Genomic DNA, 15679 nt, shown 5'->3' on the forward strand with positions numbered 1-15679 from the left:
ATTTGTTTAACTGGGTTCTCTTTATCTACTTTTAGGATTTGTGTGAAAATCTACTTATATTATAGGTAAATTTCTGCAGAAATATAGAAAATTATAAAGGGTTCTCAAACTTTTAAGCACCACTGTGCTGTGAGTGTGAATGTATATATATATATATATATAGGGCAGACCCTAAAGTCCAAGGTTCGATTCCCGGTCAATGCATACCTCCTGGTGTCTCTGGGCTGCACACCTGATCCCCAAAATGCCCCCGGCGCTTTTAATAGCTGTCCACTGCCCCACCTGGTGGTGAATGGAATAAATGCAGAGACTAAGTTCGCCATTGTGTATGGAAACATACAGTGATGACATTATTATTAATAGATAGATAGATACTGAACAGTGCAGACACTTCTTGGATTGTGTATATGTATCCAGACATAATATGCAGTTTTATTAAGACAATATAGCAAAATATAAAATTATATTAAACAAAACTACTTTGTCCAAAAAAAAAAAAAAAAAAAGCTTAATTACCATATCAGGTGCAGTTTTTGTCTCATGATGTTGCTGTTGGTAACTTTAACACTTTTAGACCATGAACACATATTCCACTGCAAAACAGATTGAAGGTTTTTATTATTTCTTAAATATGCAGCCATTACTACATGATTACACAGGCTCATTTTAGTCCACTCACAAAGTCCAATATAATAAATAAATTACCATAGTTTAAGTGCAAATACATTAATCCTTTTGCTTTATCTGTTTTATCCTGTAGAGCAGGAAACTGTAACTATCACAGCTGTCACTGAACTGAGAGGAAGAGTACACCTATCTAAATGGAGAAACATACAAAATATACAGCTAAAAGTAATCACAAAAAGTAAAGCACAAAATACTGACAAAGAAAATTCAGGTGGAGAAGTGAGATTGTGTTTTGGGCTCAAACATAGATTTAGAAAAAAAAAGCTTCTGTTTGTACCAATAGTTTATTGTCACTTCAAACATAATAAAAATAACAACATACAATAAGAGCACACTGCATTTAAAGTTATGGGACAACTTCAGTGCTTTTTCTCGGAGCATCCGTCCTCCCCTGAGTAAGAGTTCTCATTTCCACCTGCTTCATGCCTCTGGAAGCTGAAAGAATGCACGGAGGTTTCCCTCAGCTATTTTATTTCCCCCATTTCATCCTCAACCTCATCTTCTCCCTCCTCTTCATCTTCCAGGCTTGAGCTGAGAGAACCATCGTGATGTTTGATTCTCTGTATGTCCTCCTCATCCTGAGTCAGAGAGGCTGCTGCTACCTTTTCTTTGGCTTTATGACTTCTCTTCAGCTTCATGCGTCTGTTCTGGAACCAGATCTTCACCTAAAAAACAATAAAAATATAGTTTTAAAATAAGATTTTCTTTCAAAGGCTTTGGTGATAAAAAACGTTTATTCATCTTTATTTCATTTTAATTTTTCAAAATCATTTCATAATAGATGCATCTTTATAAACGTTGACAATTTTGACGTAATTGTCCATATTTTTGCTCAGATTTGTTAAATAAAGTAAGCAGAGCACTTTTTGAGTTCATCCCACATTTCAGAATTGCAAATCTGGAAAACCATTGAGAAAACTCTTTCATCTGCACCATTTGATAGAGTTCTGTGACGTTTTAAAATGTTTGATTTCATTCCTTGAAGATAAATGATTAGAGCTGCATGCATCCAGTTTTACTTGAATTACCACTTGTTACAATAATCTGATGGACGTGTTCCATTTCGTTCTAACCTGAGTCTCTGTCAGCATGAGCGAGGTGGCCACCTCAAAGCGTTTAGATCTGGACAGGTACTTGTTGAGCTTGAACTGGTTTTCTAGTTCCAGCAGCTGCTGACTGGTGAAAGCTGTCCTTGGTCTCCGACACTTCCCCAACACAGCTGCTTGAGCTGTGGGTGACAGGAAGACACAGAAGCAAGGTTCATTATTCTCATTAAGGATTTATCTGTTTAAACAGTCATACATGAATTAACGTGGACAGAGAGAGAGAAAAAAAAAAAAAAACATGTCTAACCAAAGACAAGAAAAGGACAAAATCCTGAATGTTTGAATAAAAAGCTCAATTGCTGATATATTGTCAGTAACATTTATCACCATAAGATAGAGGGGAGGAGGTGATAAAGCATAACACAAGTCCATTACCTTAATGAAAACCTTGTAAATAGTTTCAAGAAGATTGATTTGTAGAGCTGTTTTAGGTGCATAAAAAGGTTGAATATAATTGATTTGGATTTATGAGTTCTTTAAAAGACAGTGTCTCAAAGTCATGGCGCTGCGAGTTGTTTAAATAATGAAACATACATATGCAGACCTTTTACGCACAAGTAAAGTCAACCTAATGAAGTTTTACACATCACTCACCACCAAACTCTCCAAGTCTGGGCATCACCATCCCCGTTCTGATCCATGGTTCCAGGGGGAGCGTTGTGCCCCCCTGGAACTGCTCTGAAAACGGTTGGAACAGCTGCATGAAGCCTGGGTACACCAAGGCGGGGTGCTGGCCTCCAAGGGCCGTCAGTGGATACATGGGCCCCGCAGCGTGCGTCCCGAGGAGACCTGCCTGATGGAGACTGAGTCCTGACTGGGACAGGCTGAAGACGTGGGATTTGGACAGGACCCCTGATTGGACTGAGGAAGAGTTTGTCTGAGGAGAGGAAGACTCTGAGGCGCAGACTGACGCTGGACTGCCATCCGGACTCGAGCTGTAAAACAGTCCCGGGGACGCGCGGTCTCCGTCAATCCTCTGCGCCGCGTCATGCGCCAGGAGCGCGTCAATGCAAAAGTTTTTAGATTTCTCCATGGAGACAGCCATTTTCACCCAGGTCGTACCCAGTATCTTGAACAAATTGTTTGTATTGATTCTAGACCAAACCAGTTCAAAACTTCTTAAATAACTCGTGCGTTTTATTCCTGGCAAAAAACGGCACAAGTCCCCGAACGTAACGCAAACTCGTTTGCCATCCGTCCTTCCTTGTGAAAGCAACTTCCTCTTTCTGACTAATTCCACTTCGGCATCGTGCGTAAAAACCCATTTGCCCACCCCAGCAGTGAAAGAAAAATGACTGACAGACAATAGGGCAGTAAAATCTGCTCCACTGTGATTGGCCAGAGTCCTGCAGCACAGGGTCAGTCACACACATGCTCATGTCTTAACACACTGTGACCAATACATGTCTGCCCACCAAAGGTGAAGCAGTAATGTTTATGTCTGTGTCCGAAGTGTTAGCAAAATATCTCATGGATGGGAAGGAATTTAATAAAACACACTGAAATTCTAACTTTTGGAGGTAATTTGATTCTAAATGCTTTCACCACAAACTCAGTCACTTTACTGAGCTAAAACTTGGTGTGGTAGTGGCTGAGACTCATTTTAAACACATACTTGGAGTGTTAATCAACCATGTGGCTGGTGGCCAACTTAAATTAAAACTAAACACGATAAAACCCTTCAATGAAATGCCAGGACTGAATTGTTTATGCATCCTCCTCATACTCGTTTATTATCTCTTTACTGTTTTATTTTTATTTGTGTAAATTGTATTTCTATTATTTTATTTGCTGCAGCTTTGCATGACACTGACGTGTGGTTTTCTCACAAACCACATTATATTGCACTTTCAGTTTGCGAGGCAAGCAAACACTCTTGAAATATATACAGCTGTAATTACCTCACCTTTGATGACAAAATTAATCATTGTACATCTAATTCTTCATTAAACTTTATTACTTACTAAGGTTGACAGAAACGTAACCGCTCTTATCAGCAGTCGCTGCTGATTACCGGTCATCACCACACCATGGAGCACATAAAAGGGCAGTAAAATGACAGAGAGCAAACTTATTTTCTCTCCTTGCAGGACCAGAACAATACACAAAGTGTGAACAGGTGACGGCAAACCCTGCAGTGCTTATGTGTTGCTTCTCTCTTTAAGACCAGAAGAGAAGCATGACAGTTTAACTGCTGGTGCAGCTTTGAAGAGAAATCTTAGCATCAAACGACACCTGTCCTGAAAAAAAGCACTGTGGTGACAGTTTGAGTAATTGAATTTCACTTACTGTGTAAATGTCCACCTCCTGCTGCAGTCATCAGTGGTGATTTCCTGCTGGATTTTACAGGACTGATAAAAGGTGGTCATATACCTGGGAAAACAGACCTTCTCATGTCAAAGACAAACAAAGAAACACCTGCTGCTTTGTGCTGTGTGAACTAAACAACCTGTGTGGCTCAAACTGAATATGTGTGTGCCGGCATGTGGGCATGACCATACCTCCTGAAAATTATTATTTACAATCTATTTTAAACCGGCAATAAATCTTTTTTGACCTTACAGAACAAAGGCTTTTTTTTTTTTGTTCATTACTTTATTAACAAACAGCAATGTAATTACTTTTAAAATCTTAACTTCTTTATGTAAATACTTATAAGCTATATCTCAGTCACACTTTTTGTCTAACAAACTGTGCTAAATTTAGAGACTTGCAGGTGCATCTCAAAAAAGTAGAATGTTGTGAAGAAGTTCAAATTATTTGTCAATAATTTCAGAAAGTGAATTTATATATTACATAGATTCAATGTGCATAATATTTCAAGCTTATAGTTCTTGTAAAATTGATGAATATGACTTACAGATAATTAAAAAAAAACTAATGTCATTCTCTCGGAAAACTAGAACATTTGATTGTAAAATCATTGTGTCACACCATAATCTGCTGATTAACTCCTAGACATGAGCTACAAAAGTCTCATTCCTCACGTTAAGTCACTTCTGAACAACAACATCGGAAGCGTCTTACCTGCTGAGGAGAAGAAGGACTGTTGCTCAGTGGTCCAATGTCCTCTTTTCAGATGGAAGTAAATGTTCATGTCATTTGGAAATCAAAGTCCCAAAGTCTGGAGGAAGAGTGGAGAGGAACAGAATACACATTGCTTGAAGTCCAGAGTGAAGTTTTCACAGTCACTGATGGTTTGGAGCCATGTAAGTAAGTAAGTAGTGCTATGTGTTGTCATCACTGTATGTTCCCATATAATGAAAAAAAATGTTCTCTGCATTTAACCCATCATACATGAGATACACCCAGGTGGAGTAGTAGGCAGCTAGGTAGGTGCCCGGGGAGCAATTAGGGATCAGGTGTCTTGCTCAGGGACACCACAACATGTGGTCTGAGATGGTCTAGAGGTAGGGCAGCCAACTTGGGACCAGTAAGTCGTGGTTCAACTCCCCACCATGCCCACATGTTGAGGTGTCCATAATTAATCCCTGGGTGCTTACAGAGCTGCCTACTGCTCCACCTGGGTGTATCTCATGTGTGATGGGTTAAATGCAGATAACTAATTTCATCATCTGCTGGTGTTGGTCCACTGTGTTTTCTGAAGTCCACAGTCAACGTAGCATCTGCCAGGACATTTTAGAGCTCTTCAGGCTTCCTACAAGTTTTATGGAGATGCTGATTTCATTTTTCCAGCAGGACTGGGCTCCTGCCCACACTGACAAAGGTACCAAAAGCTGGCGATGCAATATTCTAATTCTCTGAGACACTGAATTTTGCTTTTTCATTATTTGTAAACCATAATCATCAAAAGTACTTTGTACAAGAAATAAAGGCTTGAAAAGTTGCACTCTGTGAAATGAATATATGTAAGAAATTTGTTTCGGTTTCTAAAATGACTGACAAAAAATGAATATTTCACAATACAGTAGTCCATCACCTCTTTGCAGTTCGACTTCTGTGGACTCGGTCCACTGCGGTTTGTGGACGTGCAGTCCAAAATATTAGACTTTTTTTTAAAAATACTTAATTGTGGACGGTAATATCCCTGTACTGTACTCATGTGGTTGTTAAAAAGTTATTGACAAAAATAAAATACTTTGAACAGGTGCCACCATTTTGTAGTTTTCTCTTAGTAATTCTCTACTGTATTCCTGCTCATAATGACCACATTTCCCAGAAGGCAACAGGGCCCTGCCCAGAATCACAATTCCCTTCTGTTGAAAAAACAGAGGTAAAGTTTTGAACTGCTTGGTGCTGCTGAAATACTAGAGAGAAATTTTGATCTGATTGACGCCCAGCGGATACAAAGAAGCCGCACTGAACCCATCGAAACAGACCAGATCAGGAGAGACTTCCAGACCCTTCAGTGAATCTTGAGAGCTGGTAGCCCGTCTACATGGACGTCTGAGCAGACGCGTGCAGCCGATGATCCGGTGGTCCATCTGAAGCTTAACAGGACTTCATTCAACTGTTTCAACCGGCCAATCACAGTCAGTGGGCGCGCACGGCCAATGCGTTTTTTTCTCTTATCATGAGGGGGGTGGGGGGTTGTTGGAGGGTGGCTGGAACATAATACCCACGATAAACAAGGTACTACTGCATTCTAATTTTTCTTAGATACACCTGTAGTACTGCTTGAAATAGTGCACATTGTCTGCCACAAGTCAGGGAGAGACAAAAGAAAAACAGTCCTATCTGATCTTTTCTACCCTTGAATCTATCATATTTCCTCTTTTAGACACAAATGAAAGCAGTGAGTCTGTCAAAGCTCTGCAGTTAAGCAGGAAAAACTTCTATCAATCATTAGAGACAAAATCTAAGTTGGTTTTTGCTGTTTATTATGTCAGCAGTCAAATTCAGTATTCTATAAATTATAGCAACAGCAAAGATAAAGCCAAAACTATTTTAAAGGATACCTTTTGTGTTTTTGCAGAAACCACCACATAACCATATTTTTTAGACCAATTAAAAATGTAAAACTTTAAAAAGTTTGATTTAATATTCACTGCAAAAAGGTTTTTTAAAATTCTATGAACTTTCTCCAGCTAAAAGTATTTGTGGTCAAATAATTTAGACTGGTGCTTGTTTTCAGAGACCGAAGTGCTGTTATCAGTTTGCAGGGTGCTGATAACATAAATTAAAATAGACTATAAAAAAAAAAAATGTTGTAGACCACCTATGGATCCCAGCAATTCTCAATAATATGGGAGTTTGACACAAATTAGAAAGTCTGGTATGTTAGTAAAGTATGACAAATGATCCCAGGAGTCATATAGGTCAAGTGGAAAATCTCCTTCAATTCCCAACAAATCCATTAAAATGAAGCCTGTTGTCCTCCTGCTGTCTGTGTCCTTCTGTGCTATATTGTCTAATGTCTGTTCCTTGTTTCTATTGTACCTATTGTCAGACTCCATTTTAGCTCTGATTGGCCTAATGGACCGCAGGGGAATAGAACACTTCCTGGTGTTGTAGCCCAAGAAGGTTTGGCTTGAAACGAGGTGATTAATGACAACCATCACAGCCAGGACTGGGAGATAATGAGGGGGACAAGTGGGAGTTGCAAAGGGGGAGACAAGGAGGGAAAGGAGGTCAGCAGGGAGCTGAAATTGGACCAGTATACTTCACACAGTCAAATGCAAAGGCGACACTGCAGCAAGAGAGGGGGGGCTGGAGGCAGAAGCAGAGGAGGATCGTAAAAGAAGCACAGTAATTAGTGCTAAACAGGAGTCTGTGAATGAGAGGAGGAGACAGCCACACGTAGAGATGGTGGGCAGTCACAGGACAGCAGAGGAGTGTCTGCAGAGAGTAGCCAAACATCTGTTGCTCTGAGGAAATCCAAAACGGCTCTAATCCCAAAACACTCATTTCTCAATGTTATTCTTCAACACACAATTGTAAAGGCTGTAATAAATAAAGTCCTACCATTCATTGAAGAGATACATTCTGCCCATATCCTCCCATCTCAGAGCTTTAAACTAAAATCATAAGATGAGAAATTGCAGCAGAGTTTTTGTCAAACCTTGCTACAAACAAAATGCTCACTCTCTTGTGATATTGTGTGAACTTGTGAAATGTATAGTGTACAGAGTATGTGTTGTTGATCACTCTCAGCCACTACCACACCACATTTCAGCTACATATCTCTGAAGCTGATTGAGTTTATAGACCTTTTTTGGGTTGGGCACATTTAAATAGCTATGGTAGCCATTTTAATTTGAGCCTACTCCAAATATTAAGCAGTTCTAGATGTCATTATGTTCCAAGAAACAGAGTTGATACTAACGGTTGAAGCTAAAGTTTTAGTCAATGGTGTTATGCAAAATGTAACACTTGTGTTTTGTAAATGACTCTCAGCTTCTATACCACATGTGATCTCCATCTCTGTTATTATTACTGTTTTGTTTGTTTGTTTATTTTTGGCCTTTTAGTGTTTTCTAAGGTTGATTAGTTGCAACGGCCAACTTTTGTTTGTGTGACTCCAAAAGTTAATCTCCCGCAGAAGTATACCCAACTAATTACTTTGTAAAAATTTTGTTAAAATGTATTCAATGGTTAATGAGATATTTTGCTAACACTACAAACAGTATTCCAACAATGTTCAGTCAGGTCATCTGGACGGTTTCTTTTGTTTTTGCTGAGAAGTTTCACCCTTCATCCAAAGGACTTCTTCAATCTGAGGAGCCACAAAACAAAACTGATTCCCCACAAACAGCATACGCCATAGTGGGAAAAACAGTTTGCTGGTGCTAAGATGGCCTCCGTGCCCATTCTCTATCCCATTAACTCCTTTAAAACAGTCATGCTTGATTGAAGAAGTCCTTTGGATGAAGGCCGAAACATCTCACCAAAAAATTAAAAACGTCCAGATGACCTGACTTATTGTTGGATTTTATACCTGGATTATTGAGCATGAAATTTGGTGTTCTGAACCACTTTGGTATGACTGTCTCAGAGGAGTTGACAGGGGAGAGGGTGGGTCCCAGAGGCCATCTTAACACCAGTAAACTTGTATTTTCCCACTATGGAGTATACTGTTTGTGGGGATCAGTTTTATTTGGTGGATTCTCAGATTGAAGAAGTCCTTTTGATGAAGGACGAAACATCTCAGGAAAGAAAAAAAAGAAACCGTCCAGATGACCTGACTGAACATCCTTGGATTCTATATCTGGATTATTGAACATGGACTTTGGTGTACAGACAATATTGACTCCAATAAGAGCAAAATAAAATAAAAATGTCCAAAGGGTTAGTTAGTTCTTAAAGTATAAGTTGGGGATGAGTCTCAGCTACTACCACACCAAGTTTAACTCAACAGCTGTAAAATTGACCAAGTTAAGCAACTGTTGTATTTTATGAGGTGAAATAGATGTGGCGTCCATTTTACTCACACAAACAGACACATGCAAAACTATACTCACCCTAAATTAATGGTGATATACTGGTAAGTAGCTCCAGCCTCGACTGACTCCTTCCATGTGGTTATAACCAGTTCTCCAAATTTGTTGACGCTCGCTTCAGACTTTGATTGACAGAATGTTCATCCAATCAAACGCTGTCATTTTTAAGCATTTTTTTTTTCTATTCAAAATGTTTTTTTATAGACAATCTTGCCAGTGGTTATGGGAAACAAGCCAGCTGAGTGTGGTGGTTAGTGTGAGGATTGTGTTCCCTTGTGTGTGTCTCCCCCTTGTGGTATGTCCTAGTCCTGCTCTCCTCACTTATCCTCCCTCTGTAATCAGCTCCTGCCTCCTCCACCTGTTGTCCTTCCCAGGTGTTGTCATTTGTCTGTCATTAACGTCCGTATTTAAGACTGCATTTCTAGTTTGTCGTTGTCTGGACATATCCCTGTCTACCTCCATGTTCTGGTTTCCCAGCGTCATGCAAGTTTGCTGCCCTGTCATCCTTTTGTTTTTGTTAATAAATTCCTTCTCATTACAATTCTCAGTCTCCATGATCTGCCTGCACTTGAGTTCAACATCCAACCACTAGAACATGACAGTTACCTTATGTGGCAAAGTTTGGCAAAATACAAAGATATATCTCACTGATTACCAACAATTTACAATATTATGTTAATATAATGATAAAAAAAACAACATAATACAATATTTAATACCCAAAGTGTACCCTTTAAGATCTACCATGAATAAAGAGAAAAAAATGTCCTATTATTAGGATCTCTAAAATCAAAACTGAGTTTAATTCAATTCAACTATTTGAAAAAAAAAAGCCCCAATCTACAAAGAGAACATTGTAACCATTTGCTGAAGTGAAAAAATACCAAGGTAAGACTTGAGAAGTATAAGCTGCAGCTCCAAATAGAGCACTTGGCTGCTGTGATTGCATCTAACAGGTGTGCGACACAATCAGATAAAGACTGAGTCATTTTGATGTTGTTGGAGCTGTTTCCTTTACTTTCATTATCAGAAAACAGCATGTTTCTCTCAAAAGCAAATGTTTCTGTAAATGTCTCACACTTGAGTCAATCTCAACTTATTTAGGAAATAAAATATTGCATGTGAGTGTTTGTCATTGTGTGTGTGTTTCATGAGGAGAAATGTTCTGATTTGGGACAAATAATTTGATTTGTTTTCTTAAAGGGTCATAATTATCTAGTTTAAAGGGGTAAAGTGAAAAACTGGACAGTACAGCTACAAGAGAATGAAAACATAAAATAAATACTAAAATTATTATTCAATAATGTTAAGTCAAGTCCTCTGGACGGTTTCTTTTTTTGTTGTTGAAATGTTTAGTTTTTCATCCAAAGTACTTCATCAGTCCGAGGAGCCACAACAAACTCAGTCCCTTAAATGTCTAACTCGCAGTGGGCCAAACAGTTGTATGGTGAGCAGATGGTTTCTGGAGTCTGCCCAGATGACCTGACTGAACTTTGTTGGATATTTTACCTGGATTATTGAGCATGAACTTTGATGTTTTGAACCACTTTGGACATGGCTGCCTCCGATGAGTTGATGGGGAGAGGGTGGGCCCCAGAAACAATCTTATCACCCTAAAATTGGTTGGCCCACTATGTGAGTAAGCCACTTGTGGGACTGAATTTATTGTGGCTCCTTGGACTGATGAAGTCCTTTGGATGAAGGACAAAATGTTTCAATAATAAAAAAGAAACGGTCCAGAGGCCTTGACTCAACTTTGTTGGCTATTTTACCTGGATTGATGAGCATGAACTGTGATGTTTTGAACCACTTTGGCCATGGCTGCCTCAGAGGAGTTGACGGAGGAGAGGGTGGACTCCAGAAACCATCTTATCACCATAAAATTGGTTGGCCCACTATGTGAATAGGCCACTTATGGGACTGAGTTTGTAGTGGCTCCTCAGACTGATGAAGTCCTTTTGATGAAGGACGAAATGTTTCAACAAAGAAAATAAACCATCCAGAGGACCTGACTTAACTTTCTTGTATTATTATTATTATTTGTATCTTTGACACATTCGGTGGTGTGTGTGTGTGTGTGTGTGGGGGGGGGGGGGGGTTACTAGTGGTGTAGAGGTAGGGCAGCTGACCTGCGACCAGAAAGTCGTGGCTCTACTCCCAGCCATGCCTACGTGTCGTGGTGTACTTGAGCAAGACACCCAATCCCTAATTGCTCCTCAGGCGCCTACATAGCTGCCCACTGCTCCACCTGGGTGTATCTCACATGTCATGGGGTAAATCCAGAGAACTAATTTTGTCATTGCATGGGAACATACAATGATAACAATACAGACCACTTATACTCAAGTCCAAATTTGAATCTTAGGCTTAATTCAATTTTCTCCTCATCTGTCTCCCGTCGTCTGCTTTTTTGGCCATATGTAAGTTTTATGACCATGCTCCATCTTCCCTGAGACAGTCCAATTAGCCTTGTGGTTCAGAGACACTCCCACCAGCCCATGCGTCTGAGATTTGATCAGCACAGTTTCATGCATGTTTGTGAGCACATGCATGTTGACTGTGTGTAAAAGGTTTAGGGTGAGGAGATGAAAAGAAACAATTCTTTGTCATCACCTTCTGCAACACATTCACCTGGATTGTCAGGTTTTAGAGACATTATCAAAACAGAAATACTGTATAGTATATTTGTATGATCAGTGGATTTATCCTTCTAGTTTGGTTAACCCACTCCATTGTCATTTAGCAGTTTTTAAACTTTTCCAAGGAAATTCAATATATTCAGATACTTTTTTTTCTGGTGGCATTCATAGACTGTAGATAATACTTCAACTTACTTCAAAGATCTGTAATACTTTTTTATTCATCTCTCATTGACGTGTTAACCAAGCTTCATAGTCATGAAATGCACTCACCTACCCCCCAGCATAACCCACAACTGTTGCCCAGGGTCTTCACCAATAAGCTTTATGCAAGAGTGGCAAAAAAAAAAGCCTTTGTTGAAGAAAACTCATATTAAATTGTCCTTAGAAATTGTAAAAACACATGGAGAAGACTCCATGGTCAAATGCATCTCGGCACCCAGCCCTCGAAGCTTGTGAAGATAAAAAGTAAAAATAATTTAGCAAAATACAGATAAATCCTGGAAGGCAATAAAAGAACAGGTTTTATGCTGTCTCTTCCTTTTCACCTGCTCAAGCCTGTAACTCCTTCAGAGTGGTCACAGGTGTTGTGGTGCTCTCTCTCACTATTGTCCGTGCACGGACACTCAGTTTGTGAGGATGGCCTGCTCTTGGTAGATTTACACATGTCCCATATTAGTTTGGGCGGCTGTGGCTGAGTGGTTAGAACAGCCGTCTTTCAATAAAAGAGTTGGGGGTTCAATTCCACCAGCAGTCACATGCTAAAGTGTCCCTGGGCAAGACACTGAACTCCTCATTGCCTCTGATGTGTGTCCCATTGGTGTATGATTGTGATAAAAGCACTGATTATTATTTGTAAAGAAATAGAAGAGTGCTGTTTGAATGGGTAAATGAGGGCACAGATTGTAGTATAAAGCACTTTGACTATCTTGATCATTTAGAAAAGTGCTATAAGTGCAATCAGTTTAGCTTAATTTTTGTTGATTTAACAGCATTCCTGCTGTTTAGGCCTCGGGAATCCTATTGTATCCATCCCCTGCCTTGCATTTTTCAACAATCTTTTCTCTGAATTGAACATCCATCCGTCCATCCATTCATCCTCTTTACCCACTTCTTCCTTTCTGGGTCAAAGGGGTCACTGGTACCCACGTCCATACAACACCTTATTGTCATTACATATATTTTTTTAATTTGTTATCACTCTGTTTAAATTTGATTTCACTTTGCAATTAGAGAATGGTTGTTTTGATTTTGATTATTTGCAAAGAAGAACAATCTATTTTGATGAAGGTCGTTTTATGACACCAATAAAAGCATAAATACCTTTATTAGGCATTGTGTATGCCACACTACATTTCAGGATGCATTAAAGATTTGCAGCTTCCTTTTTGTACACTAGATAGACATTTGCCATTTTATGTTTTTATTAAACGTGTAAATGACATGATGGGAAATAACACCATCAGATTTGTTTATATAGTATTATTCAATGGTTTTAAAGCTGATGGTCAGATATTTGGATGGTGTGTCAGTTCTTGCGTCATCATGTGCGGTTATCCACAGATGGTGCAGCAGAAGCTTGTTCTTTACCCTGGATGTGCAATTCCCCTCCTCCCATCATTCTTGTCTATTGATGTGATAATGGCCACACAAATTGATACAGCCATTTAGTGTGCTGGTGACATAACGGCAAGCCAGGACACAAACTCTCCTCCACCCAACAGAGCTCATTATTCAAACCTCAATCAACCCGTCTCTTTTTACAGACTTCCTGACACACTACCAGAGGCACAAGTCCGTCAAGTCTATCACACTCTGTGATCAGGTGCACAATACTAATATACCGATAATCCAGTTTGCTGTAAGAAGCTATTTATTATAAATATAAATATATATTTGCAAGGTGCCAGATTTACTTTTGTCAGCATGTTAGAGCTTTCAATATGATCAGGAATCAGAGGGAAAAAATAAAGACCTCCAGGACACAAAACAGACAGGCTTTCATGAAATTTGAGTTTATTCACGTTTGAGATCTGCTTTGATTTGAATTGGAAGATAAATAAATGATTCAGTTCAACTAAAGCCTCAGAAGCTGTCAGATTAAAACTTAGAAAATCTATGTTATATAGACATAAGACACACACATATATATATATATATATATATATATATATATATATATATATATATATATATATACAAACCGGATTCCAAAAAAGTTGGGACACTAAACAAATTGTGAATAAAAACTGAATGCAATGATGTGGAGGTGCCAACATCTTATATTTTATTCAGAATAGAACACAAATCACAGATCAAGTTTAAACTGAGAGAATGTATCATTTTAAGGGAAAAATCAGTTGTTTCCAAATATCAAGGCGTCAACAAATCCCAAAAAAGTTGGGACAAGTCCATTTTTACCACTGTGTGACATTCCCCGTTCTTCTTACAACACTCAGACGTCTGGGGACAGAGGAGACCAGTTTCTCAAGTTTAGAAATAGGAATGCTCTCCCATTCATGTCTAATACAGGTCTCTAACTGTTCAATCGTCTTGGGCCTTCTTTGTCGCACCTTCCTCTTTATGATGCGCCAAATGTTCTCTATAGGTGAAAGATCTGGACTGCAGGCTGGCCATTTCAGTACCCGGATCCTTCTCCTACGTAGCCATGATGTTGTGATTGCTGCAGAATGTGGTCTGGCATTATCGTGTTGAAAAATGCAGGGCCTTCCCTGAAAGAGATGACATCAAGATGGGAGCATATGTTGTTCTAGAACCTGAACATAGTTCTCTGCATTAATGGTGCCTTTCCAGACATGAAAGCTGCCCATGCCACAAGCGCTCATGCAACCCCATACCATCAGTGATGCAGGCTTCTGAACGGAGCGTTGATAACAACTTGGGCTATCCTTGTCCTCTCTGGTCCAGATGACATGGCGTCCCAGTGTTCAATAAAGAACTTCAAATCATGACTCATCTGACCACAGAACAGTCTTCCATTTTGCCCCACTCCATTTTAAATGACCCCTGACCCAGTGCAAACGTCTGAGCTTGTGGAGCTTGCTTTGAAATGGCTTCCTCTTTGCACTGTAGAGTTTCTGACAACGGAGGATGGCATGGTGGATTGTGTTCACTGACAATGCTTTCTGGAAGTATTCTTGAGCCCATTCTGTTATGTCCTTGACAGTGGCATTCCTGTTTGAGGTGCAGTGACGTTTAAGGGCCCGGAGATCACGAGCATCCAGTAGAGTTTTACGGCCTTGACCCTTACGCCCAGCGATTGTTCTAGATTCTCTGAATCTTTTGATGATGTTATGCACGGTTGATGATGATAACTTAAAAGTCTTTGCTATTTTACGATGGGTAACACCATTCTGGTATTGCTGCACTATCTTTCTGCGCAACAATGGTGGAATTGGTGATCCTCTTACCATCTTGGCTTCTGAGAGACACTGACACTCTGAGAAGCTCTTTTTATACCCAATCATGTTGTCAGTTGACCTAATTAATGTTAATTGGTCTTCCAGCTGTTCGTTATATGCTCAATTTCCATTTTCCAGCCACTTATTGCTACTTGTCCCAACTTTTTTGGGATTTGTTGACACTGTGAAATTTTGAATCAGCATATTTCTCCTTTAAAATGTTACATTTACTCAGATTAAACTTTTGATCTGTCATCTATGTTATATTACGAATAAAATATTGGCATTTGTCATCTCCACATCATTGCATTCAGTTTTTATTCACAGTTTGTTTAGTGTTCCAACTTTTTTGGAATCCGTTTTGTAGACATAAGACGTTTTGTATATATATATATATATATATATATATATATATATATATATAT

At 39.2% G+C, this 15679-nt stretch overlaps 1 protein-coding gene across 1 annotated transcript; it reads right to left on the minus strand.

Moving 5' to 3' along the window:
* Positions 1-1081: 1081 nt before the first annotated feature.
* Positions 1082-2826, minus strand: mnx2a (motor neuron and pancreas homeobox 2a). Its single transcript, XM_037686341.1, has 3 exons — positions 2388-2826; positions 1761-1915; positions 1082-1352 (listed from the first exon to the last, which is right to left on the minus strand). The coding sequence occupies exons 1-3, from the start codon at positions 2824-2826 to the stop codon at positions 1152-1154; spliced, it is 795 nt and encodes a 264-aa protein (XP_037542269.1). The 3' UTR covers positions 1082-1151.
* Positions 2827-15679: the final 12853 nt, after the last annotated feature.

Source organism: Nematolebias whitei, chromosome 13 (assembly GCF_014905685.2).
Source record: "Nematolebias whitei isolate Nwh7 chromosome 13, NemWhi1, whole genome shotgun sequence".
Taxonomy (NCBI): domain Eukaryota; kingdom Metazoa; phylum Chordata; class Actinopteri; order Cyprinodontiformes; family Rivulidae; genus Nematolebias; species Nematolebias whitei.

Bases quoted from the DNA above. Each gene is read 5' to 3' on its own strand.
- mnx2a (XM_037686341.1), bottom strand. From the start codon at position 2,826: ATGGAGAAATCTAAAAACTTTTGCATTGACGCGCTCCTGGCGCATGAC. The intron at 1,916-2,387 runs GTGAGTGATGTG...TGTCACCCACAG, and splicing joins CAGACTTGGAGAGTTTGGTG to CTCAAGCAGCTGTGTTGGGG. The intron at 1,353-1,760 runs GTTAGAACGAAA...ATTGTTTTTTAG, and splicing joins TCATGCTGACAGAGACTCAG to GTGAAGATCTGGTTCCAGAA.